General features: G+C 38.3%; 1 protein-coding gene across 2 annotated transcripts in view; it reads right to left on the bottom strand.

Moving 5' to 3' along the window:
- The window catches only part of TPK1 (thiamin pyrophosphokinase 1), a 311682-nt gene that overhangs the window by 239355 nt on the left and 52989 nt on the right, over positions 1–19338 (bottom strand). Inside the window, exon 2 of one of the 2 annotated variants that reach the window (XM_048297761.1) lies at positions 13826–13900. The exons of the other annotated variant lie outside the window; for it this stretch is intronic. Within the exon in view, the coding sequence (XP_048153718.1) occupies positions 13826–13900 (75 nt within the window). The remainder of the gene's footprint in view (positions 1–13825; positions 13901–19338) is intronic. 2 annotated transcript variants of the gene reach the window in all.

A 19338-nucleotide genomic window follows, 5' to 3' on the forward strand; every position in this document is an offset into this window, starting at 1 on the left:
GAAAAGAAAGTATGGGGACCTCAATTAGACAAACGTGTATTTTTTACATGATTTGAGTAGGATTTTCCAAATAACTGAAGGCGATGAAACTTGCCAGTTTTAAATGGCATAACTTCTCCAGGCTTCTTAGAAAAAACATTCCTTATGCTTATTTATGCTTGGGTATATTGCAACTGCAACATTTCTCTCAGAACGCCGAAATGTCATATATTCTCCATGAAAATACAGTGTGTCAAACTTCACATTCAGCTTTTCTCTCAGCTGCTTCTTGCATGGATTCAGAATGCCTTTTCTAAACAAAATAAACCTGGGCTACAGCATTACCAATAGACAGAAACAACATCCTTAACAAACAGTTGATTTAATACAAGTAAATGAACGGTTGGTTTTCAGTCCCTAGTGGACACTGGGGCAATTTGTTTATTTTAGCACCATATCTCAAATGCGGAGTGAATAGGAAGATACCCCAGAAACATTCATGTCATCACAGTATTGGTTGCTCAGAACATGTATGTTTCAAACTTGAATGTGGTGCCAGACGCTCCTTTCCACTGCTTCTGTCAGTATCTGGAAACATTTGGTGTTGGGGTCCCTCCCCCCTGCCATGTAGCCCTGGGGGACAGACACGGTGTTTCCCTGCCCCTGGTCAGTCTCGTTCCCCATTGTTTGTTTTGTGTTCACCTGCGCCGGCAAGGACCCTCGGGTCCCGTGACTGTAACAGTTCCTCAGCAGAGCTCCAGCCATGCGGCTGGAGAAATAAACTTCTCTGAAACATCTATCAAGATTCGGTCCATATATATTTCTTTTCCACGGGCCTCATTGTCTGATACACATGTTGCAGTATCCCCACTGAACAATGTGGCATCTCAGAAATATTCCAGGCAGGGTATATACTTGTAGTATGATGTGAAACACAATTCTGATTCTGGTGATGAATCCCAAACACAAAAGGAGGTATGACATGAGAATCAGAAACATCTCCTGATTTAAAAAAAATCTCAAAGTGACCTAAGAAACACATGGCTAAAAAGTTACTCAATCACAGCTCAGAGAAAGGAGTTCTTCCACAGAGAAGTCAGGGAAGGACTCAGTGCCCTCATGCAAATCTAAGTCCCACTTTCACATCCTACTTTTTCTAGATTCCCTGGGGCAAGACCAATAGCTCCTAATTGATTGTTGAAAAAGAAATCACTGTACTCCCAAGGGAGCAGAGACTCAAATGACTTTTGACCTCTACACATGGAAAACCAAAAGCTCAAAACCAAAGCTCAAAATTCTTCAGTCTGTATCACAGTGGTTTTGACTCTAATGAGAGCATTATTTCTTACCATTCTCTAATCCTTAAAACTTCTGCATGAAATTATCAAATCCACTGATATCCACTATCTACTAGGGTCTAAAAATGACTTCTACCTCCCATCTGAATGTCTACAGTGGCCTTGCTCTCTCAGAAAAAGAACATCCACACAAGTTCTTCTTTTGCAGGTTCAACAACTGTGCCTATGAGCGAAGGAAAACACATCATTAGGCCCCCTTTAGACCACCATACTAATTAATGGGAAACAGTGATAGTCTTCCTTTATAATACAATGCTAGGAAAAGTATCCCAAACAAACCAGGAGTAAGAAGATTAATAGGCGTAAAACACCCCTAAACCATTCCAAACAAAATCTTTTATAGTTTCTTTTTAGCAGTGCATTCAGTTTGCAGGCAATGATTGTGCCATTCTTCTAGGCCTGGGAAGGAGCTGCATGCTTCTTTACCACAAACACAACATATAACACGTAAATTTGTTGCCCTGAAGTGCCTTCAAGATCCTTTTCCCCAACCTTTTATGGCTAGTAATATGGATTATCAACTACAGCATCCTGCACTACATTGATAAAGAAGTGGCCTAGACAGTTTGATGCTACTGCATCAGCAAGGACAAAGGTTCAGTGTGCAGTTATTCATGCTATTATAAGCAGTCCTAGTGGGAAAAGATAGGACACTCACGAAAGAAAAAAACCCACCCACACACACACAAAAAAGCACCAAACAAAAAAAATCCAAAACCCCCACAAAAAAATCCTCCCCCCAAAAGCCTGCTTAGACTTGCAGCAGACTTCAACAAATTTTGCACACCTCCAAATTTAATATCTAAATGAGAAGAGCAGCAGCATGCACTTGCAATATAAAAGACAACTCTTTTAGTAAAGATTTATTATGCCAATAACACTAGAGCCTACCTATTGTCCCACACATTTTTAAGGACACTGCATATGTATATTCAAATTGCCAGAGATGAACAGTGGGTCACAAACAAAACTTAAAATGTTGAACTGTGTCAGGCAAATTGATAGTGCATTTATTATTTCTACCCTTTCTTATGCATTTTGGCATAGTCAGTTCTGCTGCCAAAGCATTTCTAGAAGGTGAATATAAAGGATATCAAGCACTATAATCACTGAATGAAATAAGAGTGATGCATTAACGCTCACTCAAATCTGTAGATCTAAAGAAAAAGCAATAAAATTAAATGCATGATTTGGAAGTAATCTTAAACACTAAACTGATCCTAAATTCACCAAGGAAAGCAAACTTCACAAATCACTGCTAAGAGCATTAGCAATCTCCCTCCTAGACAAAAGGTCAGCTTTGGATGACTTGTTAATATGTATCTGGGTTTTACAAAGTCCTAATGAGAATGCTGCTCTCTGACAAAGGTGCATAGACCTACAGAAACAGAGGTGGTCAAGGAAAATGGCAACCACAGCACGTTCAGAATTAGATGATAGCTTTGCAGTCTCCAGGGTCTTAACCTTATTGTCCTTCTCCTGTCACTAAATAGAGAAGGAAAGTTTGACATGGCTAATGGGAAAGACTTGAGAGTAGAAGATAACACTGAGATTAAATAGAGCAGACTAACTACAGACACCAGCTACCACAGAATTTACTTGCCTCTTTTTATTTTGCATACACTGGCCAAGGAAACAGAAGGGAAAATAACCTGACATCTGGGCCTCCAGATTCAGGCCTCCAGACCTCCTCAATTTTAGGCACCTAGCAGATATATCTAAATTTCTATGGAGATCCAGAAGATAACTCTGATTTCTGTCCATTGACTGAGGAAAATACTGACATCAACCTAGGAAATTAGTAAACTTTGGCTAAATATCCCAAGAGAGAGAGATGTAACTGGAGGACCCAGTGCACTACTACTTAAGCAACTTTAAACCTTGTCAGTGTGAGAATTAGTGGACATTTACTATGCCTCATGCACCCTCTTATGCTTTCTCTTCTCCTTCAGCAAGCAGAGGGAAAGACAGATTGACAAAAATGTATTAAAAAAAAAGGAAACTGTGACTTTTGCCAAACAGTTGATGACAATTTATATTATACCACCAAGGACAATGTATAGACAAATTGGAAGAACCAGTCTATTTCCTTAATATGTTAATATTCTCAGGAATTAAAATTGGCTACAATCCCTCTTGTCCTGACCTTTTTTCCCCCTAAAAATGATGGATTATACAGTAATGCTCTATGTAGTTGGGCATGTTCCCCACCTCCCTCTCTCTGTCCATGTCTTTTCTCACTTTCTGTTCGCACCATAACTTCTAAAACAGTTATTCAACTTCGGAAAACAAATCAAAAAGCACAGTCTGAGTCTCTGACTAAGCAAGAAAGTGGAGTGAACCAAACCAGACAGTTTTGTGAGATATTCAGAGGGTTCAACCCACTCAAAGTTCTTCATAGAACTACTGCTGACAGAACCTTCTTCTGATGGTCTAAAGCCTTTCCTGAAATTTAAATACACCTATAGACACCTTAGAACAGCCTCACATGTATTTGTCAAAATGATTACACAGCTCAGTTAAATAGAGTTGACACGTGATCTATGTCACACTAAGGGCAATTCATTTGGCAATGACCAAATGTTGTGTCTTCTTGAGCACATTTTGCTGATATTAATCACTTTTTCTAGAAACCTCATCAGCAATCATGTTCCAGATCTGTAATTACTGCACATCTTTTTAGCAATGAAAAGATTTAAGCCTAAATGACAACAGAGGCTCGTTCAAATGCAGCATCCATCACAGAGGACACAATTTTTCACATTTACTTAAAACTGGGATAGGAAGAAAACTATAAAAATTAGAGAAAAATAATTTCTACACTACTTTTGTGATAGAGGCTTACCTAGAAAATTCTTCTGACTGCTAAAATTCTTCAAGTTTGGAAGGTTTTAGAGAATGAGAAAGTATAATGCACTGCTGCTTTGTAAAGGTTTATTCATAGTCATGCTCCATGCAAGGAATAAGGGACCTAATATTTATCCTCCTAGGAATAGAAGGTATAATTCTCATTCCCTTTATCTTGGATTAGCTGTCAAGACAGTAAGTGGACTGTTCAAACATTCTTTGTTTTCAGTGTTTTTAAATCAAGATGAAACATAGGGCAAGCCGTTAAGATGTGCTGCATGACTGCATGTCTCAGCTGCTCAGTGCTCAGCTTTTCTCCCAGTCCTGGATGGGTAAAAGAGAAGGTTAGGAAACCAGAGTCCATTTAAGATGGTAATTTAGGCATTCAAAAGATAATCAAAGTATTTTACTTCTGGTATGATTTGGACTGGACACTGCACTTACATCACTTTTGCCTTGTACCTCAAAGGAATTCAAAATCCAATGGACCCACCTTAATCCTGTACTAAAACATGAGCTGTGTTGTTTTGTTGAACCATGTATTTTCACAGGCTAAATAACTTACTCAAAATTCCTTGTAAAAATCTGAAGTCTATTAGTAACATGCAGAATTAGCATATCCCCCAAATTAATTTTAAGTAATTGTGACAGCATGTTACGAATTTGTGTTCTTCCATAGGACACTTATGTTGCCAAATAGGGCAGTCTAGCTGCATTCTGAGGCTTTCCAGTTCTTGCACTTCAAAATGTTTGGGGCCTCTTCAAAGACTTGCAGTGTCAAATCAGTCCCTCTTTCTCTTTTCCCCCACAAAAGAAACACATTTCAGGTGTTCTGTTCTGTGACTATCCAGTTTAACCTGACTGTAAATTACTCATAGCTTATTGCGCCCCACAAACACCAAGCCAATACTGTGGACAACTATGGCCTACTGGAAGCTAGGACCTCAAGCGAAGTGCTTGTTGTAGGTAACATCAAGAAGCTTGCAAGACAAATGCACGTTCTGACAAGGAAAAATTTAGTTACCTGCTTAACGACTTACACTGCCAGAAACAGAACTCCCAGTGAGCCATATCTTGGACTCGTAACATAAGCAGCAAGGGTTTGAAGGAGCTGGGGTTTTTCAAAAGAAAATCCAACAGAATGATATTCATACTCTAAAGTACCAAATTATTTCAGTGCTAATGCAGCTTACATTGAACCAACATCGATACTTGTGGTTACACCTTATCCAAGACATCCGACTTAACATTAAGCTTTATTTCAGTGAAAACAGAGGGAGGCCCTCTCTAAAGAAAGACTTTTATGGAAGTCTGAACCAAATTAATGCAAAGTAACTGAAGGAATATTGATACCAATAGCTTCTACATCAGGCTGTGTTAGTCATAAAGCTTCCAACAACGGAAGATGATAATAAAACACCCCTAAAAATTATAGGTTGTCCCAATTATTTCTGAGGTCAGTGGAATTTTCCCCAATGAGAAACCTATGACAATGTTTTCTTCTGTTCTGATGTGATTCACTGCCAATGAAACCAAAGACAGGCTGATATACATCACCATTTTCTCCTCAGAGTATTAGATAAAGAATTGTTAACTTGCAAGAAAAAAAGGTGTTAATAACCACAATACTTGTTCCACTTCTATGTGCTACATTTTTTGGCTAACATCTAATCAATTACACATTAAAAAAAAAAAAACCTACTATGCCGTTTTCTAAATGTAAACACACAGACTATTTTTAGTAACACATTTATACACTGCTGAAATCTAACAAAACAGCCTACTGCACAAAAGAGATGATGAGTAGAGCAGAAAAGTTAGCTATTTTCTGACTTACATGAATTTACAGTTCAATTTTAATACTTGATAATATGGGTGAGCACAAGACAGCGTGTAAACCATTCAGATGAGAAAACCAGCAACCCACCATTCATATTCTCAAATTACTGATGTCCCTTCAGGCACTGAACATAGTGAAGGATACACATGCCATCAGTCAAGTAGCTAATAATACTAGCATCATCTCAATATATTACAGAAGAGTTAAACTGTTCACTGGATGAGTTACTTATAATTGCAGTCATGGTAATAAAGTAATCAAAACTTTTAAAATTCAAAATCTGGAAATATAACAAGACTCAAGCAAATTAAAAAGCCAAGATCCACTTTTAAAAAGCATTGGAAATAAGCGTTGGACCAAGGTGAGCCATTTGTACCACTGTGGGCTTCTTGGGACTTTTTTCTTTTTTGTTTTTTTCTTTTTTTTCCCCCTTATTATTAAAAAAAGGTTTGTCTGGCCTAAGGCAACCCTGGAGTAAGAGAAAAAGGAAGACTACAACACAAGGGTTCGATCCAAAGGCCATCACAGCCAGTGAGAAGACCCTGACACCAGCAACCCTAGATAACATCCATATTTTACAAGACCTTACACTTCACCTTAGGAATGGATTCATGCTGAGCTCTAGCTATGAAAATAATACTTTTGACCTGTAGTAACTCCCAGAGAAACAACCTTTTAAATGCTTTTCACTGTGTAGCTGCAGGCAGTGAAAATCCAAGAGTTCCTTTTATGAATTAAGAACCTGTTCTTTTCTGTCACAGGTCTTAGTTATGCTAACCTCATGCATTCACCTCTCCTCCTTGAGTTCATTCCCAGGACCACTGCTCTTCTTCAATCACTAACAAAATGAGCCATGAATCATCTTGTTTTTCTATTGCCTTATGCTTCTCTTTCTGCTTGGGGTGCTCCAAAGCACTCTCCTGACAATATTTTCCAAAGTGCCTTCTTTCAACAGTCCTCTGGGAAACATCATGGTAACCAGATATATAGCATGATGCTATCAAAGACTTCTATACAGCAAATCTTGTGACAATAGAACTCCCCTAATGGTATTTGCATCCTGGCTTCATAGAAAAAGCTCTGTAATAACCTCCCATTTTTTCCTTGTGCTGTAATCATCTGTTATGCTTCTCACTAGTACTTCAAAGTAATTCTCTATTGTTCTGTTACTCTGTACTTCAGCTCATCAAGGTTTAGTTTTTCAGAGCATCACAGAAGGGAATCTTAATTACTCTTTTTTTTTATTTTTTCACTTTTCAAACAAAATCTCAATTCCATAAAACAAACAAAAAATCCTCTCAGATCTCAGAATTTCCTGCTGCTGGATTTGCAGAGAACTAAAATCAACAACAAAACATATCTAGCTTACTATGTCTCAAATTTTATCAAGAGACCTCATTCTGTCACAGCATCTACTACAGTGAGAGAACTTGAACTCTGCAAAAGGCCTAGAAGATCAGCTCTGTCCTCAGCTTTGCCAATAACTATCTAAAAATTCACAAAAATCAGCGAGACCTACCTTTTAAATTGTCCACACACCTAGGCTATGTCTCTCAAGAGTCCAAATTCCAAACCAGAAAGGCACTAACAATATATATGTCACAAATAGAATAATTTTATCATATTTCTGGCGTTTTAAGCGTGGTTTTCTAAAGATAAGTTTAAGCTTCCAGTTCACCACTGAAAATCTGGTAGAAATCAAGCTTATACACCAAGTCATAGGCAAAGCGTAGTCTACAAAAACTCTCTTCCCAAAATCCCTGCTAGTGCAAATTACTGCATGTCCTATGATCCAGATCCTACTTTGTTCCTTGAGTCTTGTGTCCAGTTCTGTCTTGTCTCATTTCAAGAAAGACATTGAGGTGCTGGAACATGTCCAGAGAAGGGCTACAAGGCTGATGAAGGGTCTGGAACACAATTCCTATGAGGAGCAGCTGAGGGAGCTGGGGTTGTAGCCTGGAGAAAAGGAGGCTCAGGGGAGACCTTATCACTCTCTACAATTGCCTGAAAGCAGGTTGTAGCCAGGTGGGGGTCAGCCTCTTCTCCCAGATAACAAGTGATGGGATGAGAGGATGTAGCCTCAAGCTGCTCCAGGGAAGGTTCAGGCTGGACATCAGAAGGAATTTCTTCACAGACAGGGTTGTTAAATATTGGAATGGGCTGCCCACGGAAGTGATAAAGTCACAGCCCTATGAGATGTTCAAGAAACGACTGGATGTGGCATGTAGTGCCATGTGCCAGGTGGTGATCAATCAAAGGTTGGACTCGATGATCTTGGAGGTCTTTTCCAAATGATTCTGTGTTTCATTTCCAAGCCTAAAGCATGGGACTAGCCAGCCCTAGAGAAGGGCAGGTTTTCTTGTTCCTAAAGTATATCATAGATTCCCTACCCTCAAGAACACTTGAAATTACTCCTCTGAGACTCCTGTAGTTGTAGGACCTAACTCACTGCATGCAATCTAACAACAGGCATATCACCATAACAAAATCTTGTTTAAATCTAAATTAAGTGGCACAGAACATCAAATTTAAGTTATTAAATACAAACTAGAAATTATACTCCTGTTTTGATTCAAATATGGAAAAATGAACTTGATATTGACGTTTTAGTAGAACAGAGTCCCTCTGTTTGGAGGAGAGAACAGAATAGTTTAGCTGAGGCCAGCAGTAAGAGTTACTGCTAGTCTAAGATGCCTGCTGGAAAGTGCAATAAAGCATACAAGTCCATGTGACATCCCAATCACCATTTTTATGAACATTTTCCTATTTATTAATAGTAGCTGCTCTGAATTCCCTCAAGTTTTATGCCAACTGCCAATTCTGGGTCCAGTACAAATTTGAGATATATTACAAGTAAGTTCAGCTAGAAATGAAAATAAAAGGTGAGAAAAAAAGCTCACCATATGCCAACAAGGCAAGTTCATTGATGACAAGTAAAAGGGCAAGTGAATGGCTGCATGTACTAATAATTCTGAAAGTGTAGGTGAGTTCAACCCCTAAAGACAATGAGGAAAAGGTATCAATCATAGAGAAGAAAAAAATAGCACCAGGGAAAGTCAGTTTATTTCCCCTCCTCTTATTAAACTACATTATCTTTTTTTCTGCTCTGAGACAGTAAAACTGTTCCAACTAATCTGTTACCTTCCCCTCTGTACATCTGAACTGATACCTGAACTTTATATTGCCACTTGTATCTTATTCCCCTTTACACATAGCTCTTGGACCTCAACTGAAGACATTCAAAATATCAATCACCAATTACATTGCAGACAAAACCATGTGGAACATAAAATGTATGGGAGCATGTGGCATTCAAAGACAGATGACTCGGAAATTGGTGATACAAATCAGCACCTTTCCTGACTTGATTATTTACTAAGAGGAGATTTTTTGCAATGCACAGTCACCTCTAGGTGCTAACCAACCATTCATTATCAGCATTTTCACCAAAGAGTAGGCTGGCCTTGACAGGAAAGTTGCCTGATGATTATCAAGATAAGATTCAGAATGCAACAGCTGCTTTGATTGTTGCAATATGGGTATTGATAGAGATGGAAAATTGCGAAAAACTCAGTTTATGGATAAGCGATCACAATAGAAATAGTCTAAGAAAATACCATTTAAATGAAGACAATTTAACAGAGTTTGGATTTGACTTACTACACTGCTGCTGTAGAAGAATGATTTCTACTATCTCAGTATATAGACCCCCCACAAAATACAGAGCTGAACTCTCCAAGATGAGCAACATTCCTCTTTCTGGAGCTCCTCCGTTGTCATGATCTACAAGGTGTCACAAAATACCTATATATTATGCATATGAAGTGGCTGGTCATGTTGTCTATAGACCAGCGTGAGAAGACAGAGCTAGACCCCAAGTTCCTTCACTGAAAAGAATGGTCCATGGAAGAGACTATTAACAGACATGCACCTGAAGGACAGACATTTTTGCAGCCTGGTTGCATAGATGTCTCCTTCCCATCTGCTTGTCCAACATTAAACCCACCTCCCACAAGTCAGGATTCAGTCAGCCCATTCCAAAGGGATGTTGGTAGCTTATTTTAATACATCAGCCAAGTACATTTGGTAGTATGAATGGCTAGTATTTAAAGTCATTCAACATGTTTTGTTTGATTAAAAGCTTTCACAGAAAGAGTTTATTTGTGGAAAGAAATCACAGTCCTTTTGAAGGAGGCACAATGGCCAGTGCATCACAACCACTGTGAGAACTAAAAAATACCCACGGACTCATTTTCCTACTGTAAAGCACAGCTTTACAGATTGCTGTAGAATGTTGCCATTTCACTCTGACTTTTAAAATGATAATCTTATTTTCCAGAGCATAACTCCTTGTTCTTTAAAGCTGTCACTGTCAACAGTTAAGAGTGGAAAGTACTCTGCAATGTACAGCCATGTAACATCCTATTGTAAAGCAGGGACATGAAGACAGTTCTGGATTGTTTGAGTAGCTTGTAGGGGTAATGTTTTCAGAAAAAAACCCCAATTTTCAGATGCTGAACTTAAGACAATTTCACTGAGGTGATTTCTCAGCAATAATTCTCCCTCTTCCCTAAGGAGACATCAAAAAACCAGAGCACTTGCAATCACGAGACATAGCTGAAATTCTTGGAATAAGTCATTGCATTTCTGATTAAAGAGATTTTAAAGAGCAAAATCAAAGTCTCAGGAACTTTCTTTTGCACCCCAGAAAGCCCATTCTGTTTTCAGCCACTAAAACCTGGGCTTCTGTACTTTTCAAACTTAACATAAAGACAGCTTCAGACTTTCAACTCACAGTCAATTCCGTGAAAGAGATATTTACATTTGAAATCACTGGAAAAGTAGCCAGAGAGACTAATTCAAACTGGATTTTTTCACAACCATTTTTTTTTTATTATTAAACAGGATTCAAACCAGGAGCTAGAAACTTTGCATAAGCAGGAATTTAGCATGTGTGACAGTGTTGTTAAGGTAAGGCCCACTGGATCCAGTCTTCCTTACAGAAAACTCACAGACGGAAAGATGTGCAGCTCTGAGAAAAGCAGGGCCCTGACCCTTCCATATATTTTCCACATTACCTATTCCCCTTTACTGAACTTTTCTCTTTAAATTCTCCTTCTATTTGGTTTGTCCCCTTTTCACTATACGAAACCCAATAAATCCTCCAGGGAACAACCAGTATTTTCTGCCATATTAGTCGTCATCCTGCTTTTGCAAACTATCCCTTCTCCAGCATTACATCCATCCTGCTTTTAGGACAGCACTAATCACATGACTGTATCAAACACCAAACAAGTGAATATATTCTAGATTGATTTACTACAGTAATGATACATAATAGACTAAAACCATATAGTCCTTAGCTTGTACTGCTTCACTATTGCCACGTATCCAGCTTGTATGGCAAGAATGGTAAAAGATGTCTCCTGAAGTGATGAATCTGATTTCAGTGTCCTTCACAAAGCACACGGAAGTTCATGCAAACTGGTACAGACTGAAATAGTTCTTTTGAAAGTATGTCAGTAAAAATAGATTTCATACACGTGTGTAATAAGACAAAGGTTAATTAGGTGCAACCACGTTTTCTTGAGGTCGAGAGGAGTTACACCTGGGATGATTTTAGCCTAGAATAGCCACTTATTGATGATTTTTATTTTTTTTTTTTAACTTAAGACATATCACATCACACCATTTTTACTTGACACTAAACTGACAGGGCTAATGAAAGAAGTTATTTTGATAGGGCACAACCTACTTGAAAAAAACACATCTCAGCATTCTGTACTCAGTATAACACCCAAGATTCCTGTAACTCAGAGAAGTGGGACGATATTTTATCTTCTTTTTCCTTTGCATTTTCTCTCCTTTTCACCCCCAGTTTGTGTAGCTGGCAGTATTCTGTGGATTAACAGCTTCATTATTTCCTTCTCATCTCTCCTTTATGATATCTCAAGCATATACAGCTGGTCACTGAGCACTCTTCCTAAGGATGATTCTTTCAGAACTTCTTTCAGTTCACATAACAAACCCCCAGATTCTCCTAGTCCTGCAACAGTCCCTGTGCTAACGCTCCTTCAGAAGCAGGATCCAGAAAACTGCTGACATCTAAAGTAGTCCACTGGCACTGTAAGCCAGGCATTACCAAAACCTTGTCCGGGACTCACTAAGGTTTGCGGAAGCTGAGATGCTTTGAAGAAAAACATTTCATGCTTACCATGTAACCAGCTCCATCTTTCATTTTACTTAGATAGAAAATATCCACCTATTTCTTAAAATAATCTACCAGCAAAAGTCTTAGTAGCTTAATTAGGACTTCTGCTTCTCCCACACATTCTTTGGAAAACTTATTTACAGCACGAGTGATCACTTTCAACACAGTTATGCTCAAAGAACAGGAACCCATTAAGGTAGTTTCAAACAAGACAGTCTTTGGCCAACTTGATTTTATTCAGCTCCTTATTTTAACCCTTCACAGAAGCACTACAGTTAAAGGCTCATTAGTGTTACAGGAAGAAGCACTCTATGCCCCAAGGTTTGCTCAAAAGAGAAAGACTTAAAACTCCAAAGGGCAGACAAAAAAAAAAGTCTGATCAACAAAATACAGCAAAAAGAAATACATGCAAGGTACTACAAGACACTAAATACTGCCATTCAGAAGCTGTGAATGTCTGGTTTACTGACTCTTTTTTTAACCCCAGTCCCCAAACAGTAAAGGTGGGACAAAGAAATAAGATCAAATACTTCACCTTGGTTTCTTCTCTACTTAATACAGAGCAGGTGTTTCAGTATATCTTTTTAAATGAAAAAATATGTAGAATCACATCTATAAAATAACTGGACAGCCCTTCCACTGAGCACTTCTCACTTTCTTGCTGATTATGCAAATGAAAGTGAGCCTGTTTGGGGTACAGCACTTGTTCAGATGCTTTGAAGCATCTTGTACAACTCCCTTTTTTTATCACTCCTCTGGCTATATAGGTACCTAATTTGGGTTTACTGGAATTAAGAGTTATAAATACATTCAGCTCACTTCATCCCTTATTCCAATTCATTTAAACTGTACAGCTACCCCCTGCCAGTCCTTACGCCTATGGTGCAACCAAACAGCTCTATCTACTCCAGTTAGGAGGAATCTCTTTGCAAGGTTCCCATCCTGGGAACAAGTTAGAGACAGTTCCTGTGGCTTTTCAGAAAGCTTCTGAAGGACTACATTCCTGCACGGAGAAATTAATAGCTCCAAGCTTGTAAGGATTTACATATCTCCACAAAATGTCAGTAAATCTGAAGCTATCATACCAGAGATGATGATTAGCACTGTGCATATTTAACAAAGGGGTAGTGAAATATGATTTGCATATTTCTGACAAGCATGCAAATTCCCCACTGCTTTCACAACTTAATATCTACACGATTCATTTTATTTTGATTAAATATAACACATTTCACTGATGACCTTTAAGGAAATGCTCACTTCCAGACTCTTAAATGCACCGTTGAACTGCTACACTTTGTCAGCAAAACAATGATCATTCCTAAGAAGCCTCTGAAAAGCTACAGTCTTACACAGATCAGTCCACAAAGTTGCCACTGACATATGCAATGCAGGGATGCAGAATTTGCATAATCAGCTCATTTGCTGCATTCAGCAACAAGGAACATACTCTGCTAATTCACACCCTCACCAGAAGGTTGCTCCAGTAAAGAGGAAATTGCCACACTGCAATTCAAGAGACATGAAGTACATTAGCTGGGTAACAGCTAAGAAAATAAGCAAATGAAGATGTATGTAAGTTATTATTACCTCTGCTCCACAGACAATGAAAATGACCTTTGTTGAAAGGCTGGTTCAGAATCAGAAGGCAAAACTTCAGGTTCCCTGTAAGATAAATGTTGGTTCTCATTAGCAAGAATACTGATTTTTTGTCCTTTTTTTAAATTTTCTTTTTGCCAGATTAATTTTAGTCCAACCACATCAGAGTAACTCCACTAATTTCCTTGCTTCTTAGGTTTTACCACTGTCAGATTGAGAAGCTGTCAGAACCTCATAAGATACCGTTTACTTGGTAGGGTTTTACTAAATGTTCAATTTATAAGTGACTTTTATTTACTGAAGGCCATCCTCAACAGCTCTCTCATTTAATCTCCCACTCGCTGCTGCTGCCTGAATGCAGCAATTACTGATATGAGCTTCACCTTGGTCTCTGTTAATGGGGAAGGCTGGAGGAGACTCCATATAAAGATGTCTCTAACCTACATCCAATATTCCACCCTCCTGGAGGATGCAGAACTCTTGCTGCCATCAGTGGCTTCTGCGCCTGTGCTTTCATATCATTAGAAACTCTAACTGTGGTAGATACATTACAAATGAAGAATGAAAGGCCATGACCCAGGAGCTTAAAAACACAAGCTAATAAAAGCAAAAGTGTACTTTAACCTGTGTTATCTAGGTGATACTGCAGACCAAAAATCTCAGTGGATTTACCAGCCCAACTTGATTGACCTCATAAAGCCTCCTGCCCCTGCAAAACGTGCACTGTGAAGGTCGATAATAAACCTACAGATAGAAAAGCCTTAAAAGAAAAAAAATTACATATAATACGATACACTTTGAATTTAAAGAGTAAATACATAAATCTTTTGATGGCTGCCTGTGGTGGGATTTGCATTATTTCACTTCCTAATTATCTTGCCAATCATATAGGAATACAAGTTTCCCCTGGAGCTTGATAACCTTAGGCAATCAAGTTAATGAATATTATTTGGTCATGTGAAACCACTGTAACTGAAAAAAGAAAACCTCTATCACTAGAAAGTCTTTTGAGAAGATCCAGTATAACAGGAGGCAGAAGGCTACAGCAGAAGCCTGTGGCTTAAGCCATATGATGTTATCAAGAAAAATACAGCTGCCCAAATTCCTGAAGTTGAAGGAACATCTAGGGATGGGAGTTGGGAGGGGCAGTCTTTAAAATAATTAAATGCGTGGTGAGGAGAATGAAGTGAAGGTTAGCACACTGGGATACCACTGTTCTGCATCTTCTGCACCTTTTCTTTTGAGTGATTTAGGGTTTCCCTCCCCACTGACCCATTCGATGCCTCAGTTTCCTAAAACAGAAGCAACAGTATTGTCCTCCTTCATACGTATCAAGGGAAACATAAATAAAGACCTAGATGATTTTTACTCCAGTAAAAAATCAACATTACTATCACAGCTATCTTCTGCCTGGTGCACTCAAATACTTTTCCTCATGTCTTCTGCTTGCATCTTTGCTGACATGGGCCTCACTTCCATTTAATTAATGTATATAAAGGGGAATAAACTTTCATAGGGAATAAATGGAGAGGTGGAAGGACCAAGTAAACACAGGAGAGTGAGAAAGTTTTTTCTTTGTGTAGTCTGAACAGTTTTGCCTTGTCCTTGAACTTTAAGAGAAAGGCAGAAAACAATACATTGAAACTAAGTGCCAATTTCCAGCTGCCTCACAGAATGGGACCTCAGCAGCAGATCTCCTAATGATTGTTAAGTGAGAAAGGCTGCCAACTCTTTGTGTTAAACATAATCATCTAGTGATGCCCTCCATTGAAAATAGCCAGCAAATATCCCAGGTTCTGTTACTGGTATGATAATACAAACGGACATGGGTGCTGTAAGCCTGTTCTTGCTAGTGAATCACAAACGGCATTTCTGTGCCTGTTTTAAACCCTTAAGCCTTATCAGCATATGGAAACAGCCATAGATTCCAGCTTTTTTTGCACATTGGGATTTGTACATCATTGTACTCTTGTTATATATATTAGGGTACATTTTTGAAGCCAAGGTCTGACTGTTGGTGTCCACACGGAGATTTCTGAGGCTGATTTTCAGAGATGACACTCCAACAGCTTCCGGTGAGGCCTGTAAGAGCTGCTGGGTCTTACATGTTCAGTCATTGCAAAGAAGCCAAGCAGGTGCCCCCAGCACACACAATTAGGAGATGGGGTTGGGTTATGTGTTCAGCATTGTCTGGTTTTTGGGTTTTTAAAAGTACAGTTATGGGTTGAAAAAGTGATGAAATGGAAATTATTGTTTCACCTGCTCTTAAAGAAGTGAACATTCCAGTCATTTCAAACCAGTCATTTCATACAATTAATGCATGATAAAATGCTATGATTAATGCTGCCAAAATGAGCCTAAATGTCAGTATTTTAATGGTGCCTGCTGAGTTAATATAAAGCTGCACACAAGGCTCAGTCCTCGGTAGATGTAAAACAGTAATAAAATTGAGCTGCAATACTTAACAACCATTGCCCTAAAAACTATTAATAAATTGGGACATCTGATGGCAAGGACCACATCAACAGACAGAATATGCAACACCCATTACTCTGAGAAAAACTGATGAGAGCTCACTGTGCCACTGCTGCGAGCACTCTACTGGCTATTCATTTGAAAACAAATCTACTTCAAGGCCATTTATCTTTAAAAGCCCTTAACAAATTAGGAAGCATCTATCTCCTGGATTGTCTGCCCATCTATTTTTCAAAAGATAATTAGCACCCTGACCCAACCATTAATGACATTGTGCTCTGTTTAGACTAACAGGAAAGAGGATTCTGTAAGCAAGGAATCAGCAGCAAAAATAACCTGTCCCCAGATACAGGTATCTCCATTGAAGAAACTTTTGTGAGCCTTTTGCTAAAGGCAGAACAAGTTTGTCTCTTGCATAGTTTCTTCCATTTTTAGTATAATTTTCTTTTTCATTATGTACTTTTGCAGCTCTTGAGCAAATTCAACCATCTGCAGCAAAAGCAGGAAAGAATAAATTCCTCCCTAAAAACCTCCAGCTTATTCTTGATATTTACATCAACACAGAGAATAAATGGACTCAAGTCCCAAAGTCAAATGTCCTCCTGTAGAAGAATTAGCCATGCACTTAAGGCCTGATTTCTACAGGAAAGGAGGATGACTACAGGAAATTTTTACATGCATTTAAGGAACCAAATTCTTCCCCCTCTTGTTTTTCTATTTGATGCTTACAAACCTAGCAGTCTTACTGGCATAACTTACAAAGTATGTATTAACATGTGCACAACTATGTGAACAGGCAGTTATATGAAAAAATATAGTAAAAAAGTCTTTTAGCAGACTTGGAAAATTCTTAATCTTTGAATAAAGCTGGATCACTTTTAATCCTGCTGGAAACCTGTCCTAAGTTACAAATCAATCAATCAATCAATCAATCAACAATGCCTACAAGTTTCTACTAGCAACATCAGTGAATAATCTCATCCTTTCTGAAAACTTTTTTCTTTCCCTTCTTTCTAAAACTATTAAGCTGAACTTCTTTGATGAAACTTCTCATGGTTGCTTTGAAAAGGACTTCTATCAAAGTGTTGTGAATATCCCTGATAGCCTATGCACTGCCTATGCAATGACTTTTTACCACATTGTAACTCACTCAGAACAATTCCAATATATTTTAGAGCACAGATTTGCTATTCTAAAAGCCTTCTTGGCTTCTCCCTGTCATATTATACTCATCTAGCTATTTTATAAATATTTATAATATCATTATGCATTTTTTATTGATTTCCCCTTGCCACGTGCCAGTCTTCAGGCTGTATGTCTGTCACAAAGCATATGCAAAAGGCATATATATTTTTAAAGACAACCTTTTCCCTGCCAATAAAACAATATATGCCACTTTGCCTCCTTTCAGTGTTAGAATCATATCACTAGGAGTTTTTCTGCATACTGTGAGGTTCTTGGCTATTGAATTTTCTGAGGCAAGGAAAAAACTTTCAATGCTTCAAACAAGAGGGCCTTTGGGAAAGATCACTGCTATTCCTAGACTTTCTGACATGATGCAAATGGTAATACACAATGGGGGGCACATGACTTCAAAGTCAGAGCTTTGGCTGTAGAAAGGGGCTTCCAATAAACAATTGATGTTTCGGTTTTGTTTTTTGGTATTTGTGTTTTACTGTTTGCCTGAAGAGGAGTCATTCCCTTCCTTTACAGTGATCCATCAAACATCAACAAAGAATCAGGTTTAGTACAGAGGAAAAAGTAGGAAAGAGACAGGTAGTACAGGTGCAGAGCTGAAAGCTGGAAGTTGGTTATAGGTTTCCAGAAAACTTCTGTACTGATAGAAACATATCTAAATACCCAAGATACTAACCAAGATCTATTGAAAAGACACTGCAGTACACACGTTCTTGATCATATAGGTGGAATTCCAACAGCTTCTGAGAGAAAAAGCTCTGAATGATCTCACTGAAAATTTCTTCCTGCTCATGTTGCTGCTCTCACATCAGTCTACAGATATATCATGATATATATTTAAATATACCATGACAGCAAAAACAAACAAAAAACCACAAACAAACCAAACAAAAAACCCACAAAAACCCCCAAACAAAACAAACAAAAAACCCCAAAAACCAAACCAAACCAACAAAAAAACCCAAACAAAAAACCCCAACAACAACAAAAAAACCTAAAAAAACAAAACAAAAAAACCAAAACCAAAACCCAAACAAATAAAAAACCTAAAAAGAAAAAAAAAATTGGTTTCCGGTACCATAACTTACTGAGAAAATTTCTACCCATCAGATTAATTTTAAATGAACAGTCACTGCCTACTTAAATGTCAGAGTATGTAGGAAGGAACAAGGCTTTTTTTCACAATTCCCAAACTGACTGATAAGACAGGAGAGCAACAGGCTGAGGCAGCTCTTTGTATGGCAGTTGAAACTTCTTCAGCTGCACAAGAATTAACATCAAAATTGAGATTCTAATAATTCCACGTAAGTTATATTTACTGTGAGCCCATCATAATAAACCCTAAAGAAAGCATTTCATTAAACCAGCAAATATAACAAAACTACAGTGACATTAGATAAGGTTATTGCTACAGATTACCAGAGCAAGATTACCGAGGCAACTTGAGGTTTTCAAACTAAAACAAAGGAGTTCGGGGGATCAGCGCCAAATCTACACCATTTTCTGCCAAGTAAGCACCTGTCTCCAAGTGTTAAATCCAGAACTGATACTCTGCTTCAGGGCTTTTTTCAAGAGCTACCATTCACTTCCCAAACATACTCAAAAGGAATAATCTCTCCACTAGGAATGAAGCAAATGATTGATTAGACAGAAACTAAGGTGGCACGCGTCAGTCAGACTAAGGAGCATTCCCTGTTTCCTGAAAGAGACTTCTGCCTCACAACACAAGATTCTGGTTTTATCAATTAATGTCTTTGGCAGCTCACTACGAGCACCATGTAGGTCTACCTTAGCAAGCAGCATAGCAGAATAAAATCAGTCTGTAAAGCAAA

The sequence above is a fragment of the Corvus hawaiiensis genome, chromosome 1 (assembly GCF_020740725.1).
Source record: "Corvus hawaiiensis isolate bCorHaw1 chromosome 1, bCorHaw1.pri.cur, whole genome shotgun sequence".
NCBI lineage: Eukaryota > Metazoa > Chordata > Aves > Passeriformes > Corvidae > Corvus > Corvus hawaiiensis.